Source organism: Carassius gibelio, chromosome A15 (genome assembly GCF_023724105.1).
Source record: "Carassius gibelio isolate Cgi1373 ecotype wild population from Czech Republic chromosome A15, carGib1.2-hapl.c, whole genome shotgun sequence".
In the NCBI taxonomy this organism is placed as follows: domain Eukaryota; kingdom Metazoa; phylum Chordata; class Actinopteri; order Cypriniformes; family Cyprinidae; genus Carassius; species Carassius gibelio.
The window spans coordinates 14,576,496-14,596,026 of record NC_068385.1 but is presented as its reverse complement, the minus strand read 5'-3'; the positions used below and the strand labels follow the sequence as shown (position 1 = coordinate 14,596,026).

The 19,531-nt window shown below is 36.2% G+C and overlaps 1 protein-coding gene across 8 annotated transcripts in view; it reads right to left on the bottom strand.

The window, feature by feature from the left end:
- LOC128029298 (protein turtle homolog B-like) overlaps positions 1-18,691 on the bottom strand; it is a 165,372-nt gene extending 146,681 nt beyond the window's left edge. For 4 of the 8 annotated variants that reach the window (XR_008187335.1, XM_052616993.1, XM_052616994.1 and 1 more), the window contains exons 1-3: positions 18,394-18,691; positions 7,002-7,199; positions 330-476 (exon numbers count right to left, since the gene is read on the bottom strand). Coding sequence is in view for 6 of the 8 variants with exons in the window: in XM_052616993.1 (XP_052472953.1) it covers positions 330-476; positions 7,002-7,199; positions 18,394-18,457 (409 nt within the window). In the remaining 2 variants the exon portion in view is untranslated. Of the gene's footprint in view, positions 1-329; positions 477-7,001; positions 7,200-18,393 lie in introns of those variants that run through there. The other 4 variants (XM_052616990.1, XM_052616992.1, XM_052616991.1 and 1 more) reach the window with 2 other exon arrangements.
- Between the last annotated feature and the right edge of the window lie 840 nt (positions 18,692-19,531).

Sequence of the window (19,531 nt, the reverse complement as noted above, 5' to 3'; positions counted from 1 at the left end):
AATCTCATTATTACCCATTACTGTCCTCTGCACGACAAGAACACAATATTGGCTTAAAACAAGGGAGACGGCAATGAGGATTTCTGATGGAGAAAATAACAGCCGACTCTGGACCACAAGGGTTTTCATTGCTCATTTCTGTGGATCTACCACACATATTAGTCACAGCAGCAGCCAGTCATGAGTGGTAAGAGCCAGTCACATCCTCCTCCACTTCTCACAGCTCTGATTTACTGCTGATATTAGAAAGGAATATGCAATCAAGCAGAGATCGGTGTGTGTGTGTGTCTTTCGCAGTACTAGTGTGGTGAGAGCGGCAAGGGACTCACCGTTGACTGTGAGGTGAACCCAGCTGCCGTTGTGAAAGGTGTCGTATTGTTGTTCCAGCATGAGGACCCTGCACTCGTACCAGCCCTGGTCTTCCGAGCGCACATGGTCGATCTGCAGAGACGCTTTGCCATGCAGACTGGCTCTACCTGAAAGTGCACAGGAACAGAGGAGAAATGAGTGGGACTGCTACAATGGACTCACTTCAGTGAAAGTCAGGCTCGCGTTCACTAAGCATGCATTCACACAAATCTCATATCTCATTTAAAATGACATGCATTCATAAACATTAGAAAGATAGTATGAACAAATTTATGCGTGCATGTGTCTGTGAATCTGACAGAAATACAGTATTTGTGCAAGAACCTTTTTTTTGCATACAGAACAGGGTTATTATTGTCAACGTAAACCAATTATTAAAACTTTTTTAATGATTGGAATAAAGCTGAAATGAAATAAACCATATTAGATCAAATTAGAAATGTAAAATTAGCAACTAAGTGAAATAAGAGGTCAAAATTTGAGTGCAGAGTCGACTTCTCTTAAACATGCCGAGACAGATCCATACCCTGTTCATTGCTGATCGCTGATGGAGAGGAAAAGTTAAATAATATAGCATTTTATTTTATGAAAATGAGAAAAAGACGTTTTCGCACTGAAAGAAGTGATCTAGCGTGCAAAGAACAAAGACGTGCCAGGCTATATCTGCAGCTTAGCTGAATAAAAAGCAGAATGAACTGAAACGTTAAGACAATAAACACAATAAATAAATAACATTTGTTAATGACGCAGTGCTAATTGACATATTATATATAGGTAAGACCCAAAGACTTTAAATTAAACCACAAAACACCTCATTTATTAAACCATGAAGAGAATTTCAGTGTAAATTGTAATACCATTCTTGCATAAACTATCACATTCAGTTAGAAGTGACAGTTTAAGTAAAAATGGTTTTACAAACATTTAACACAGAAATTCATTCTTGTGTTGCATGAAAAAGGCTTACTGCAATTTGTCACACGTTGTACTAATGTCAAGAATGTTGCATTGTGATGACCTGCACTACATCTTTATGAAGGATGATTTTATTTAGAAAACAGTAAATCACAAAAAAAAAAAATGACTTTAACTGGGTTTTCACAGGCAGGGTCACAAATGTGTGCTTTACTTGAAATAGAAAAGAGCAAAGTATCACAGCCCATATCTGAGTGTTACACATTCTGTACTAAGAGGCTTAGCAACACCGACAACACAAATAGTCAAGAAAAGTGAGAGAAATTTGGGCAGTCAAGCATCTCTCTGACTGAACTAAGCCATTTCAGAGCTGGCCACTATCAACATACAATCTCTCATTTGCCTATTTGAGGACTTTAGATGGGATTTCATATTTTTGAACATTCAGGGCACGGTTCACTGTGAGCATCTCAGACTCACGTATTTATGTTCCGGCTGGCCTTCATATTTCATACTGCTGTGTAGTGAGCACTAGATATCATAGCTCTGGGATCAGAGATGCACCTGAGAGAGGAAACGGCAGGTTTTCCAAAGCAGAAGATCGATACAGCATGAGACAGAGGAGGCTGCAGTCTTGCAGTAAAAAATATAAGGCCTTCAAAATCACAGCGATAAGTACTGATGGGATCAGGCATCGGCATCAAAGTTAGGGAGCATCTTCAGACTGAGTGTTACAGCAAATAAGAGGTGTTCTTGAGCCCACTGCTAACAGGACTGCATTATCTTTCCCACTGCAGGCTTGAATGTAGTTCTATGCCAGTGTATTTTAGCTTCATGTGTTTCTGATCGGATAACTAATCAGTAGTTAGACTAGTCAGATTTGACAGTTGTTCAGGCAACATTCAGAGACTTTAATCCTCCCAAATGGATCTTCATTAGCATACGGAGTTTTGGGAAACCCAAACAAAGAGTTTATGCCTAAGGTAACACAATTTTAGCCATTTTAACCACCACTTTTCATTTGTATTTTAGTGTTTTAGTACTTAGCACATGTATCCAAATATTATAACACTAAACCAGAAAAATGTTTCTTGCAATTCCTATAAATAGAAGCAAAGATATCTTCATCAAAGTAAATGAGATATAAAATTAACACACAAAAAAACTATATCAAACACTGATGTTGAATACAAGACAAAAATGAGAAAATCACAAAATACATTCAGGTGATAAAATAAAAAAAAACGAATCAGTTAAACATATGTCTGAATAAAAACATTATCAATTAACATTAAATATGCCAAGTTTAATGATTATGTCCAATGTGTCCACTATTTGTTAATATTAATTAATATGTTAATATTAATTAATATTAATTTAAAAAATAAATGTTATTTTTTTTACAAATTAGAATGATTTCTGATGGATCATGTGACACTCTAGACTGAAGTAATGACGCTGAAAATTCACAAGAATAGATTTTAGAACACAATTCTTTTAAAAATGAATAATTACAGTACTGTATTTACTGTATATATGAGCTTCAGCAGAGGTTTGTGAGGGCTCACCTCAGAAGATCATGTTTTAAACACTGCACACAGGGCCGTTCATTAAACAAACTCGTTAGGCGCTTAATTACCAAAATCCTCCTTCAGGCCTCTTGTCAGCAATGACTGCGGATAGATTTGTCCACCGCGTTTTAGGGGCACGTAAACAGGCCCGTCCTGAATGAATACAATCTGCCTCTAGCTAAGAATCACTTTAGGAGAGCCTGTGTGAATCACATCTGAACTGCCGCAATGATTGCCGCATAGACTGTCCGTCTGCAAGACAATGAGGACTCTAATACACTAAATTGGTCGAGGAATCAGACGCGGAGCTCTGGCAACAGGGAGAGAGTTTGGGAGTTCCTGCAGCAGAAAATTGCATTGTGATTTATAGTAATAGCCTTTTGGAGTTCAATGGTAATTGTGCGCGGGTCCAGCCAAACTGTGAGACTAAAGCCTTGTGGCTTAAAAGAACAATATGAAATGAGCTGCCATGGCGACGCTATAGTACCCACATGAGACAATGATTTACAGTCACACCGATGGAAGCCTGGAACTATACATTAGATCTCATATGTAATTTAAAATGCAATGAGGCCACAACCAAATACTGGAATGATAATTCACTTCCCCCTTCCTCTTTCTTATTAAAATCAATTATTTATGTTTATGGTTGAAGAGAACTGATGACAAATTGCAGTATAAAGATTTAATTTACAAGTTCTTTCCTGTCCTCCTCTTGAGCTTCGACCTCTCATTCAGAGAGGGAACCGTTCAATTAAAACCCCACTTCTGAAAAGCCACCATAGTAGCTCTGTTCTCAATAGTGAGCTGCCTAACTAGACAACATTTAAAAGCATCATAATTGTGCTCTTTACATGAAAGCTATTCATTAAGAAATAACACACAAGGACCAGTTATAATATCTGATAACAGCCAAACAGTGGGCAAATTATAAATATATATTTGTTTATTTTTATTTTTAAAAGTACTCAAAAATAACAGTTTATCAAATTTCAAAATGAACAAAATAATTTAACAACTACATAAATTTTACTACATATATTTTAGAATATCATAAAATATTTATAAAATATATTTTAAATATGGAAACTTTACTATTACTTAATTACTATTTTACCTAATATTTGTGTTAGCTATGAATTTTAAATATTGACATTTTTCAAGGTGTTCAAAAACTCAATATCTGAAAATATATAAATTTTTCTAATAAAATTTTATGAATATTAAATATTATGAAATGTGTGTGTGTGTGTGTGTGTGTGTGTGTGTGTGTGTGTGTGTGCAAAGTTTACCTGTACTGACTACTCTACCCAACATTTATGTTTGCAATATATCATACAATTCTTAAATGTTAAATATGCCAATCAAAAAAAATTTTTTATATAATTTATAATGTATATATATATATATATATATATATATATATATATATATATATATATATATATATATATATATATATATATATATATATATATTATTTTTCATATCAAAAAGTATTATATTATTATAATATACGTGTATATTATTATTATTATTTTTAATGAAAACTATAAAATCAATTTTTTCAAAATTGTTTATATGTTTATATTAGGGCTGTCAAAAATAGCACGTTAACGGCGTTAATTAGTTGTTTGTCGTTAATTACGTCAAATTTTTTTACGCATTTCACGCATGCGCAGTGTGACAAATTATTTAGGTCAGGAAAGTCTCGTCGATCTCTGAATTCTCAAGATAGTAAAAAACAGCGGCGAGCGCTGCGACGAAAACACAGAAGAAGCTTAAGGTTTTACCCCATTTACTCTCAAATACATTCATGTCAAGCTCGATAAACAGAGACGACTTTGGTAGTTGATACGCTGGAGCTTCTTCCTGTTATAGCGTCCTGTGTTTCACACTGCGCATGCGCAGAACGCCTACATGCAATGCAGCGAAAATTACAGCTGTTTGGAAAAGCATATGCATTTTTACTTGGTTTTACTGGCACTTGAAGCATTCAGAACGTGAAAATATCGATCCTAAAGTATTGTGGCAGAGCAAATGAACACCTCCTAAAAACAAGAGTGCCCAGAGTGCAGAGGGTGCATGTTTGTGTTTCTGAGTTCATTCTTTCAAGTTTCTCTATGCATAATTTCATAGATATGTGGCTATATTTAACCACTGGTTCACCTAAAACTCTTACACTATCTGTAGTTAAATGGCATGGTTTGATATAGTGCTCAGGTAAATTTGATCAAGTAAATGTTAAACTTTTGAAATTCAGAAAAAAAAGAGCCACATATTGATGAATCAATACATGAAAATGATGTATCTGTGTCCTGTTATTTATCTTTTGGTACGCATTTCAGAAAAAAAAAAATGGTTAGGATTCAGGTGTAATTGCAAATAGTGATTAATCCTGATTAATCCACTGAAAATTCTGATTAATTTGATTAAAAATTGTAATCATTTGACAGCCCTAGTTTATATAATATAAATATAAGTTTAACATATTGACTACTTATATTTGCATTTGTAATGTATTTTAGAGTATATATTGTTAGCTTGTTGTTAGTCTCTGTCCATAAACTGTGTTCCGAATCATTAAACTAATGATTCCAGTGAAGTTAGAATGCTCCCTTAGAATGTAGCAGTCTATGTAGGCCACGGACAGCACTGCAGCTAAATAAGTTTTGGAACAGAGCTCTCTCAATGTAGAAAGCAAAAGAAGTTTCCAATTTAATAAGGTATTAATTTAAAAAAAAATTATCAAATGATCTCAAACAATCATAGAGATGGATGTCATGCATAGGGTGACCAGACGTCCCGTTTTCCCAGGACAGTCCCATATTTCAGCTCTATTGTCCAGACTTATTTTGAAAAAATCATGTTTTGTCCTTTATTTCAAAATGTCTTTACGACTGGGTGATCAGAGTAAGTAGTAGTAGTGTTCTGTCACACGAGAACGGACTAATCAAAGGTAACTAAGCTTGTTGTAGAACAAAATTACCATCCAATCACAATTCGTTATGAATGAACTTGTAGACATAGTAAGTGAAGGCGGGACAGGTGGAATCATGCTGATTGACACAACAGAACAGAACAGCTCTCTCACCCCGTGCAACTGCAATCCCAGTTCTGCAATCAGTTCTCCTTGCGCCTAAAAATATTGATAATATATATACCCCACCCCCGTCGCGTTTTGAACCTTGAGAAATCTGGTCACCCTAGTCATGCAGCTGTGCATCCTGTGTCGTGGAGTGTGTGTGCTTTGAGAAGTGCTGATAATAGGTGATTTTTCACCCAGATGGCCACCAGATCTGCAGTAATTAAGGTTCTGTAATTCACCTCAAATGAAAATGAGTGCCATGCTAGCAGGCAGCCATTTCTAAAGCTTTTCCCAATCCATGTCAAGGACTGCTCACACTCTCCTTTTCCCTGGGTCGGACAAAGGGCTCGCTTTCGCATTAAGTAGTAAACATAGAAAAACTGTGCTTTCGCTCAGCCTCACTCAAAATGAGCACATTATATCAAGTGCAACACTTCTGAATTCAAAAGGAAGACTGATGGTGTGACTGGAACTTTTAATGGTTTGCTTACAGTTTAACAGCTTCCTGTAAATCTGTCATGAGCAGGTAAATTTAATCAAACCCAACCTAAAGCCCTGGGCTCAGTCCAAATTCACATACTATTCCTGCTACAAAGCCTGCTGTGAATTTCCATCCTGGTTCAGGCTGGTTTTTGCTGGTTTATCATGGTTTTGATGCTATGATGTACATTCAAGTTTGAATTATTGGTTAATAAGGGATTCAAAAATTTGAAAATCCTTAACTTAAAATCTTATTTCAAACTGTAAATAACCCTCTACTCTTTTTTCAATTTAAGTTGGAATGCTAATAGTAGCATTTTATTCGTTTTTTATTTCAGGGATTTTATTTCAACTTTAGGATTTTCCTGAATTTTCATTTCCTTTTTTTATTTCACTTTTATTTCAAATTATTTTTAATAATTTTAGTAAACAAGAACAACATTGTCTCAGACTGTAATTTACTCTCGGAATAGCAGTATGTACTTTCTACACTTAGTTGGCATACAATTAATTGTCTACTGTACACAATAATGAATAGGTATTGAAACTGTGGACATTACAAAGATGCTGGCGCTTACCGGCGTACTCAGGGTCCACATGAGGAGGATAGAAACGGAAGTTGATGAAGAAGGGAATAGGCACACCGAATTTAAACCACTCCACCACATAGGGAGTCTGCTGGCCGTTTAGGGGGTGGCTCACGTCACATCCCAAAACAACACTCTCTCCTGCACGGGCCGTCACAAACTGGGGCTCCTCTCTCACTCCGTGGGCACCTGGACACAAAAAACACACATATTCAGCACAGTGTACAAGGAAAAAATAGGGAATGGGATCAGAAACTTTAGCAGGCCAGACTTGAATCTGCATCCTCAGAAGCACTACAGCTCTAACACATGTGCCGCACCATAGCACCAAAAATTGCAGATTTAAATGCATTTTTGCCAAATAAGTGAGGTGTCAAACAGCTCATTGTCCTATAAAAAAAAACATTTGTTGTTAAGACTTGGATATTTTCCCAAATGCTGGACTTGTGAAAGTTCTCAGGTAATTATTACTTAAAAGGAACAGCCAAGCAGATAATGAGATATCAAGAGGCTTCTTCACGCACCTCACTGATCTCAGCTAATTCACACTTGGATGGCTTTGACGATAGAGGGGCCAGAGTTTTAGAAATCAATGCACAAGAACGTCACATGCCTGTGGATGACCTATCAGAACGCTAAAGGTCATTGTACCTGCCTCAGCAGAAAATATATTGGAGGAATGGATTTTCTTCAGCTAGCTCCACCACAGCCACTGAGCACTCTCTCCTCTATCAGAGTTAGCATGGCTTCAGCGCCTCAATGAAGGGGAAAATCACCTCCGGGATCAAAGGACCTGCTGACGGTGCATTCTCCACCACGGAGACACTGGATGGAAAACTAAGTCATTCAGTGGCAGTGAAATGTAACTCTCTGTCTTTCCCTGCTTACTATACACTAAAAAAATACTACTTTCATATCATTAAACTATCATTTAAGACAAAAGAGTTTTTACTTACATAAATGACAGTATACAATTTAACATAGTTAACTAGACAAAATAAATGCAAGAGTAAGTGAAGAACTGATCAGATTTAAAGATTGTTTTTTTAAATAAATGCATACTTTTATTCAGAAAGGATGCATTATTTTGATTTAATCTGACAGTTTAGGCATTTACAGAAAAAGAAAACTGAATGATGCTGAAAATTCAAATTCATAAATATATTTTAAAAATACATATATAAATGTTTTCTGTATTTTTGATCAAATAAATGTCACTTTGTTGAGTTTAAGACTCCTTTTCCCCCAAACTTCAGTTTCTCCAAAAATAAATGCATATGATGAGCTGTTGACAATACCAAATTGAGTGAAAAATTAAACAACACAAGCCAATTCAAACACTTTTTTTGATTTGTGTCTGTTTTTTAATGACTTTGTATTGTCACATTGTTAAGACATTGGTCTTTCTCTTTCATCACACAGTCAGACTGTAATATTGAATATGTAAAAGCATTGATTCAGTAGATTCAATTAAATAACTTCAGTGCAGGAAACACTGGCAGAAATATTTTAGTATGGAGCTTCGATCCGCACTTCGGACTCACATTATGGAAATCATTAACTTTCAGTAAGTTTCAAAAAAATAACAACCGTCTCTCAACTTTCAACCAAATTCATATGCAACTGTGATTTTGTTTACCAGTTTAATCAGTTTTATCCAGTGGAAGTGTTAATCCACTTTACTGATTTGGATTTACAGTAGCTAAAGTTTTTGGTCAGAAACAGTGCAGATTTAACCAAATTACTCCTTTCCTAAAGTAAAGCTTGGACCCTCCAGTCACGGGCCTGGGCTTTGAAATCCGCTCTACTATTGTAAGTGCAGAAGATTGCAAAGTACCTGAAAAAGAGAGCAGCTTAACTTTAATGAGAGACCAACAGGGTGCATGCATAAGCATAAACTCACAATCTGCACATGACCAGTACAGAGCAGGTTCACAAAGAGCTTTTCAGCAAGCCGTGAATGTGGGTCAGGGAGCCTAACGTTTAGCCTGGATAGAATGGGCTAATTGTCATCTTTTAACACTTCTGCATGGTTGGAAGCATACAGTATATACTGTATTAAAAATGTTGCAAAAAAATGCTCATTGCACATTGGAATCTCACATAATTAACACTCCACTTATTCTGCTAACAAGCAATGCAGCTTTATTTAGAAAGCTTCTTTTTATAGCTTCTACATACTTATTTCTACAGTTTATTTTTTCCTACTTGTAATTTTAGTCACTCTCTGACCCTTTGAATCAGGATTGGAATACTTTTCCTGTACTTTATTGTTAGTTCTAGTAATTTATAAATATTTATCTAACCCACTTCCTCCTTATAACCTCACTGCAGGGCTTCAGACTTACATATGTTATATTCTACATATGGTGGCACCACCACCTGATATGATAGAACTAGTAGAGGAGTGAGGGCCTATAAAATGAAAAATGTAGGGACAGAGACCAATAACAATGGTGATATATTGTATTTGACGTGTAAGAGCAGTTACCAGTGATATTACAGAGTTATGCTCATTCAAAAAGCACATTCAACCATAAATCACCATAACTCACAAATGTCCAAGCTCTGCAGTGCATGGTTCTAATTTGATACTAACTTAAAAATAAACCATAGTTTGTCTACAGTATCTATACTATGGATTTTGAGCACACAATTTCTACAGACACTTTGTAATCTGGCGTCACACTCTTATCTCTGTGGAGCCACTTTGACACAATCTGCATTGTATAATGCGCTAGAAAAATAAAGGTGACTTTACTTGACTCTGTGCATCTTTTAAAACTATAATTTAATGTATAATGCAAAATCGAAGAAATATCCAAAAAAACATAAAATATCTGAAACATTTAATCTTTTAATGTTGTTATCCTGCAGATTTACACATTACTTTCTTTATATTCAGTTAAGAGGCCACATAATGCAACAAATCCATCTTGATCACACATCTTTACAGGGTATGAATTCGCAGGTCAGAGCTCACAGGAAAAACTTTGGAATGCAGCTAAATTCGCATGAACTTGCGTTTCCTAAATGGAAATAAATGGAATGAAAAGTGTAGTGTGTCCTCTTCTATATTCATAGACTTTCGCATCCACAACCATGCATGACTTCTCACAACAATGATTAGATTTAACCATGGATTCTGTCTTTATGATTTCTATGTTATTTGTGTTGAAAAACTAAAGAACCCCACACATGACATGCAGGAAAAAAATAAATAAAATAAAATAAACTGTGTGCACAATTTAATAATTTGCTCCCTCAATGTACGACACTGTACAATTACTAAAATTATGATTACTATTTAGTTCCCTCAATTTGCTAAATCGTGCACACAGTTTACTTATTTGCCTCTTGATTTATATATTATGTGTACTATTTAGCAAATTGAGGGAACGACTTAGTAAATCGTGCGCACAATTTATAAATCGAGGGAACAAAATAGTAAATCGTTCACACAATTTAGCCTACTACTTTTGTTCCTGCATGCCATGTGCGGGACTCTGTAAAAAAAAGTAGTCTAAACACAATTATAAAATAAAATCCAAAAACAAAACTTCCATATCATAGCAATATGAAATTGCATTCACTTACTCCCCGAATTAATGCAATGAAAACAAATGACTAACTATATATAATACAAATCTAATATTGCATAAATTAAGCCGAGAAACCATTTTGGTTCCTCAAAGAACCTTTCGGTTAACAGCTCTTAAAAGAAATTTTTTTTAAAGGAACTGATCCTTTTGTGGAATGAAAAGATTCCTTGAAAGTTAAAGGTTCTTATAGATGCAAATAATCGACCTTTATTTTTAAGAGTGTATGGTTTAGAAAGAAATCTCCAGTCATGTAGCTCAAAGAAGGGGCTAAAACAGACTACTGCAAATGACTGTATATCAGGAGGGGAACATGAGGATTAAAGGTGCTGGACCCCAGTACCAGCTCACCCCTAATCCACTTGTGTCTGCGTTCACTCCCAAAGGCACAACAAAGACACATGACCCTTTCAGCCCATATAAACACACCCATCACTCACACCACACATTTACACTGCATTATATGGGCCCTTGGTGATCCGAATGGGGCGTATATTTGAGCTTTATATCAGCGATTGAGCTCTTAGCTCAACTGTTTTGGTTCAAAGAACCTTACTACAGAACAATGTTTTGTACATTTTTATTTTTATTTTTAGAACCATGACTAGATCTTACCTTTTTCCTACACAGATCATCAAGAACACATTTAAACTCTAAATTGTTTTTTTATTTTTTTTCTCTCTCTCTTTCTGTTTATTTGGTCCTGGTCTGTAAGAGAAATGATGACCTGCGCAGCTTGGATGAGGAGAATTTCCAAGGTTAACATGGCACCCCAACCTTATTGAGGTCATATTAAGAGGAAGAATAACATGGGCTGGTCAGTTTATCAAAGAACAGTGGAAGCTTTCTCTGTTAAAACAGTAGATTAATTCTGTCTGTGTGTGTCTGTTCATATGCTGAGGTGTTCAAACCAAACATCCATATACTTCAAGCTCACATTCCCTATTTCTTGCTGAGCACAGAGGAGATCGTGTCGAGATATCATCCAAATCATTATTTATGCAGCCTTTTTGTTTTGAAATAAGTAAAAAGGCATGGAACTAAACAAAATGCTTTTCCAGTCTTTTTGCTTATAACATTTTCACCAGAAAATCAAGGCATTCGGTGGCATCCCTTTTCAAATGAGGGTAGTAATAAATTATTCATTGTAGGGAAATGTAACATTTACACAGAAGACAGTCGAATTACATCAAATATTTACAGGATAAAAATTACCTTGAAACCAAATCATTAAAATTAGGGTTGTGTGGCATTTAGTCCACATCTGTTATGTTTGAGGTCATCTACTGTATATATATTTTTTTTTTCATGTATACCTATATGTATATATCTATGTGTATGTGTGTATGCACACAGTATGTACAAAAATGCAAAAATATGGTTCATAAAGAACAACAGAAAATGTTGTGACTTTTCTGATTTGCCTCAGGTTTTTGGGAAAATACTGAATTCTTTTTTTCTTTTTTCTTTTTTACAATGGAAATCAACGATAACCAAAACTGGTTAAAGTATCTAATTTCTGTTCCACAAAAAAAAAAAAAATGAAAATTATACAGGTCTGGAATGACATGAGGGTGAGTAAATGATGGCAGAATTTTTATTTTTGTGAGATTTAACCCTCTAAGTAACACTATTCAGTATCTTCTGTAGCATCTAATTAAACAATCTGATCGTATTCACTCAGTGCTGGTTCCACATAAAACACTGACATCAAACATTACAGAACCGGCTATAAACCATGAATGAGTCGACTCAAAGAGGAGCTCTCGGTGGTGTGACTTCCTCCCTTTCTGAAACACAATCAACCAGCTGAATGCTTACTAAAGCTCAGACAATCCAGAACATAAAAATCCTTTTCTACCAGCAGATGAAAATATCCACTATCAGGATGAATAAACGAATGCCAACATGCTGGAAGCTGACGAATAAATTTGTTTACATTCATCACAATTAGTTGCAGTTATACTGATTATACAACTCACAATACAGTACAGTCTTTTCATGCTCACTAATGGTATAAACTAATATTATATGATGCCAATTACTCAGCACATCAGCATCAAAACCATGTTCCTGGGATCAAGCATAATCTTGATGCACAGAGAGGCAGCGTTAGTCTCCCTGCCAACAGGGCCACTGGGACACATCATGAATAGGCAATCAAATGGAGAACAGAGCAGAGGTGGGTTCTCAAGGACACTTACCCACTCGGCTGCACAAGCAACTGACAAATCTGTAACTGAATGCCAGCCTGAACATGATAAAGGTCATTTCTCGGAGAGCAATGTGTCAGAGCTGAGAAAAAGAAAGCAACATGCCGTAAGGATGAGAACTGACCACATTGATGCTCTTGTGTCTGAATGGAAGCAAAGTTCTCAATCCACATTCTTGCACCATCTACTATAAAACCTTCTTAAAAGAATAGAAGTGGTTATAGTAGCAAAATGGGGTCTAACTCCCTTTTCAGTGCAGCTCAAATTTGTGAATTAGGTGAACTCTAAACATTAAGAGAATATTTTATAGTATAATAATTAAGATTATTTTGAGGTTATGTTGCAGCAAATACCCTCTACACTGCATGCTAAAGGTAATAGTGCCCTCTCTATGGCTCTAGCACCGATCTGTTCCTAGACTCAACATGGATTTGATGGCACCGTATGCTAAAGATTTCCATCTAGCCACTGGTTTAGAAATACTTTGAAGATTATTAACAACGCTAGGACCTTGAGTAGGTGAAATCTGATTAAGGAATTCACTGAACCGCTGACCCAATCATTTGTCCTGACAACATTTTCATTGAAAAGACAAAAACAAAGAGAAAGAGAGAGAGAGAGATAAGGATGGGATTTTATTTTCCTCAGTTTTCATATTGCATTTAATACTATTTTATTATATTATTAGATATATTATAACTATATATTATATAATATAACTATATTTGACATATTTCATTGAATGAAATTAAAAAGCTGCAGGAAACAGCTTTAAAAGCGTGTTTATGAATTTATAGTTGCCCTGCTATTTAATTTCACCCAATTTAATTAAAGTAAGATCAAATAATATTAGTAAATTACAAAATAGTATGCTATGAATTTTTTTCATTTTTTTTATTTCTATCTGCTGTGGTAAACAATGATAGCCATCTAGGTGACATATTAATTAATCAGAATTTTCAGTATCAACGTTCAATGCTTCACAGAAAATGTTTATGTTTGCAATGCATAAAAGCACACATGCAAGCCAATGTAACCCAATAATGGTGCAATATGCCAAATAACATTTCCATTAACTGGCCCTAAATTCCCTCACACCAGTCCCAGAACACCAGCATGGGGTATGATCTCAGTAAATCACAGCTAATAAAGAGATCAAATACATGCAGGAGGAAGGCAAACAGAGGCAGGTACACAGAGTATCAGATCGTAAAGTTTACCGCACCAGACGTGAAGATGCCTGGAATGTTGATTACAGAAAAACTGAGAACAGCAAAGCAAGAAATGCACATTCTCAGTAGGAAATCCCATCTTGAGCAAAACAAAAGCATAAGCATCAGCATCTTTTTCCCACATTACACTGAGGTACGATAAGATCAGAAAGCATGACGACACACCCACCACACAGAACAATGCAAGGTATCTTTTTAATAAGACATAATCTAAAATATGATGAAAAATGAAGCCGGCCAACCCGGCGTACAATACACCACCTCCACTGCAGAGTTCTCCGCTATAAAGTAGCTATGCCTAAGGGAACAGGAAATTCGAAGATAGCAAAGCGTCCCTCAGGGAGGAAGGGAGATTCTTGTGCTTGCTATTTCCTAAACACAAAGCCATCAGTGTAATATTTCACATGAACAATGCGAAGAGATATGTGGCAGAAAATTAGCCCAATGCATATCGCTACACAGTGCACCCTCCGACAACAAAAAGCTGTGTAAATGCATCAGTATAAAAGAGCTCATTTTAATGAGGAGAGTCCTTATAGCAGTGCGCAGTCGAGTGCAAAGGGCTCTTCTGATGTAGTGCATTGTGAAGTCCGGTATGTCTGAGTGGACTGTTGAATATTTCATGGCAGTGAGGAAAGCGGCACGAGCCGCACCGACGGAGCCCCAGCTGATGGAGGACTGGAAGGAGACAGACTGTAAGGTGAGACTGGGAGAGGATGTAGGCAGCACCATGGCAGCGTGCCCAACTCTAGCAGGAGCTAGTGTCTCAGCTCGGCCTAAAACACCACTACATCTCACCCCGGCCTCACACTGTGCTTTTACTGATTGACCCATACAGGCTGACAGTGGATGCCTGTAGATATCTCACAGCTTTTTCGACACTATTAATAATGTACGTAGGTATCTGCAACTAAAAAAAAAAGTGATCGGTTTAGTGAAAGTGAAGTGTTTAGTGATTGGTTGCATTTGAAATGGCTAGTTGGTTTAATAGACTTCCAGTAAATTAATACATTTGAGTTGTGGTGGGCTGGTGTCAATACTTTTTGAAAAGTGTGGAAAACTAGGAATTTGTAAGAGGACATTAATCTAATTTTGTCATATTTATTCATTTATTACATTTATTTAAAAATATATTTCAAATGCAATCTTGAATCAAATATTTCAAAATTCATTGTTTAAAATTTCTGCAGTTAATTAGTTTGGAATATATTACTTTAATGAAGAAAAACATCTGTTAAAGGAATGACGTTCTTAAGTAGTTTGGAATAAGCTTTTATTGTTTTGGAAAAAAAACTGTATTTTTAATATAAATAACAAAACTGCATTACTGCTAATTTCAAGCAAGCAGGGAACTTTGGCTAATGTTCTGGCAAGGCTTCTCGATGTCATGAACAAACGTTATTCCACTAAGGTTAAAGGGATAGTTCAACCTAAAATGAAAATTACCCCATCATTTACTCACCCTCAATCCATCCTGGGCGTGTTTGACTTTCTTCTATCAGAAGAATAAAATCTGAATTATATTAAAAAATGTCCTGGATCATAATGGCAGTAAATGGTGGTCAAGATTTTGAAGCCCAAAAAAAGTCTGTCCATCCATCATAAAAAATGCTCCACATGGCTCCGGGGGTTAATATAGTTAGTAGAAGCAAGAGATTAAGGTTTTTAAACGAAATGTGCACTTTTGGGTGAACTATCCCTTTAATAGAACATCTATATAAATTGATCTGCTCTTTAATAATATCTTATAAGAACATTAGCACAAAAACCTTAATACGCCTTGCATGGAGCAATGTTTAAAAAAACAATAATAATGTTTGCAAAATTAAAACATGTAATGTACCTCTGATATTTGCATAAAGTATTATTAGTAAAGTATTATTTAGACAAGTGTAATGAAAGCATACACTTTTTAACGTTTCTTTTATAGCGCTTTCTCTATTTGCATGTAAAGATTTCAATTAAAATCCATGTCTTTAAAAGCCATTTTCTCAAAATGAGATTTTTCTTCTAAACTGAGCTAAAAATCTCCACTTTAGCAGGACTTTAATAGGACATTCATAATCATGCTAATTTAAAAAATTATATGTTATATACATTATATTGAAACTTTTTTTAAAGCCTGACCTTTTGAGCCATTGGAGACCATGTTATTCTCCTTAGGATCATATAGATATACAGTATACGTGTGAATCCACAACCCAAGATCTCAGAAAGGTATCAGTTTTCACTCTTCTTGAACCAGGAATGGCTCAGGAAGAGTGGTTGCACCCAACGGTCAGAAGGCTGCAGGTCAGACAAATAGTGCTTGGCAAGGTAAGGGGGAAGGGAACTTTGCCAGAGGTGTCCATTACCGACAATCTGCAAACTGTGCCAAGAGCTGCTCTTCACGGCTTTATTAAGACTGAGACTGTCGCTGACCCTGCTATTGTAACGCTCTGTGTGTGGCTTCAGTGCAGAGGGTGATGCTTGGTCTCAAAAGTCCATTACATCAGTTTTCTGATAAACTCTGCTGAGATGATCCATAAATGGACTCTTAGCTCATATTTTCTAGTTTAAATGATATCCATTTTTATGGTTTAACACTCTTATAAATGTTCTAAGGATCTATTCACTGGAGTATTTTAGGATCACTAGAGCAAAAAAATTAAACACCTAGTTTGTAAATTCAGATATTTTTGAAGGTACTCCAGTGAGTCCATTATTATATTGTTCAGAAAACCAAAACTGATGGTAGTTAAATAACTCTTGCCATTATATTTCCTCACAGGAACCTCAGATTAGACCGGTTTTTCCTTGACTGCCTCTGCTTTTGGTGGCGTACTAATCTCGTCCAACATCTCATGAGTCTCAAATGCACTCCTCATTCTTTCAACTAAACAATTGTCTTTGACTTTTTGTGATTCACACTCAAATATGGACTGACTTTTTGTCTTGAAGCTAACAAAGACGTTCGACAGACCCAAGAAACTCAGGCACCTGTTGGGCAGCGGTATAATTTTGTCAATCAGAGAAACTCAAAGCGATGAGTAGTGCTCTTATCGAGGCCTAATTTATGCCACTTGTGCACTAACATTGTGTCATTACAGTGTGCTTGACACTTCCTAAACAACAGCTTCAAAATGGCAGTTGGATTTGGGTAGCAGGAAACAGACTGTGGCTATTATTTCATAGAGTACATAAAACTACAGGCAGAAAGCTCTCAAACAAACATCTAGGCCTGTGGTTATTCCCTGTTATTTTTTGTTTTGCAACCCACAACAACTGATAACTAATTGTATTAGCTGCACTGTCAAAGCGCTGCCATTGAATACATACCCAAAGGGCTTTATTTTTATTTTTTATTTTAAAAGTTAAAGAATTATAATAAATTATTTTGTGTGATGACCAAAAATAAGTGCCTATATTTCGTAATTCTGATTTAGCAAATATCAATTACTAGTTTAACTTCAACATTTAAATTACTGTTTGTTTAAATAGACAATCACCGTGCAGGAAACAGCTCCTCCTATTGGGCATAGATGGAAAAGCAAGGTTAAATCGGTCCATTCGTCAACAAATACGCGCTCCAAATAAAAGAAATATCAACGACAAAAGGATATAAAATCAGTGAAAAGGACGGAACATGATAACAAAAAAACCATGCATGTCGTTTCTTCCCAAATATACACGCATATGTGTTTTGAGGTTATGCATTCGAGCTTTCGTCATCATAATACACTAAATTGAGCATATGTAGGCTACCCCTGTGTAAACAGGCACGACAGACTGTAGTAGCCCAGACAATCGCAGCATGTCTCCATTCAGAGCCGCACGCCCCTTTTCAACATTAAATGCAATTCTGGACAATCTTTCATCTGTGATGTTCTGTATTATAATCTCAAATCACAGCATACATCATGGATGATATGCATGATTGCATACGGCACACAAAAAAATCGTTTGTCATCAAAAGAGCATCAATCGATTGTAATAGCGACCAACACACGCCTTCAATTGTCTCGCTCATGCCCTAATATGAGACGATGATGAAAATACTATCAGAAGGTTGAATAGCAGGGTGTTAAGTGATATTCCAATTGAATTAATACATTTAATAAAATATAAAAAATAAAATAATAATTGTCGTATGCATGTAGCTTAACTGGTAAAGCATGGCGCTAGGAACGCTAAACTCTCAATCCCAAGAAACATTCGTGTTCTGATCAAATGTATGGCTTGATATATAGCGCACGTCGAATGTGTAAATAAAAGTGGCATTTAACGCATCTATTAAAACGCTTAGGCTATGTGTTTTCATCAAACTGATGCAGAATAAAAATACTGCACTTCAACTCACCTTGAGCTGCCGTTCCTCGGGTGCTGAAAACACTTGCTATCAAAGTGGCCACATACCAAATCATAGTACTTTTGCCAACCAGAAATAATAGCTCAAAGTGCCCCTTGCAATAAATCTTTCATATTCAGTTTCCTCCGTTTCCAGTCTGATACCCTGCTTATCATATCCTGTGTTCTCCTCTCTCAACGCTTTCCTTCATTTCTTTCCCCCTGCCCGTCCTTCCTGTGGCATCCTCCCCCGATGAGACAGAGCACCTGCACCAGCGCCTTTATGGAAGACGGAGATGTTCCGAAGTGCAAAGTGAAACCAAGTGTGGGAATGTAGCCACTGGGTCCGCCCCCGCCGCGCTCTGATTGGCCAGTGCCAGGCGCTTTGGGGCGTGTATTGGTTGATCATCCGCCCCCTGGTAGTAAAATGGCATGGCAGATGCTCTTATTCAAGGTGAGTTGGAGTGTGCTGGTGTAGTACAACTGCTGCAGTATCATGCGCATTAACAGAAACCAAAGTCCGCACCTTTTTGGATCTTCTCTGTTGTGTCTCTTTTTGAATGGCACATATGTTGTTGAGCTTTGCAATAATGGAGGAGACAGAAGTGCACGGGGGTTATAATGAGCTGTGTTGCAGGAGCTTTGTTTAAATTAAGTTTTTAATGCGACTGCAAACTTGCAAACTATGCTTGTGCACATTTCCTCTCAAGCATGACATTTTGATTCTGATGGAAAGGATGCATCAACATTATATACACGCGCGCACCCACGCGCGCACACTAAAGCTAAGGGTGTGGCTGCAGTGTCATCAGAGTTTTAGATATTACAATTAGCATATATACATATAGCCTACATATATGTATGTGTGTGTGTGTGTGTGTGTGTGTGTGTGTGTGTGTGTTTGTTGGCAACTTCAGGTGGTCAGACCATTTTCCTTCTTATTAATTTGATTTTTTTATATACTATTAATTTTTTTGTAATCTATAATGTAGGCTAATGTTTTTATGTTTTCAGCAATTATGCACTTATTTAGTAATGAACTTTGAAATTTAAATAGACAAAATGTGATACTATAATGTATTTGTCTTCCCATCATGTACTAGAAAAAGTCTAAATAATGTTATTTATTGTCAAAAAGAAAATAAATAGTG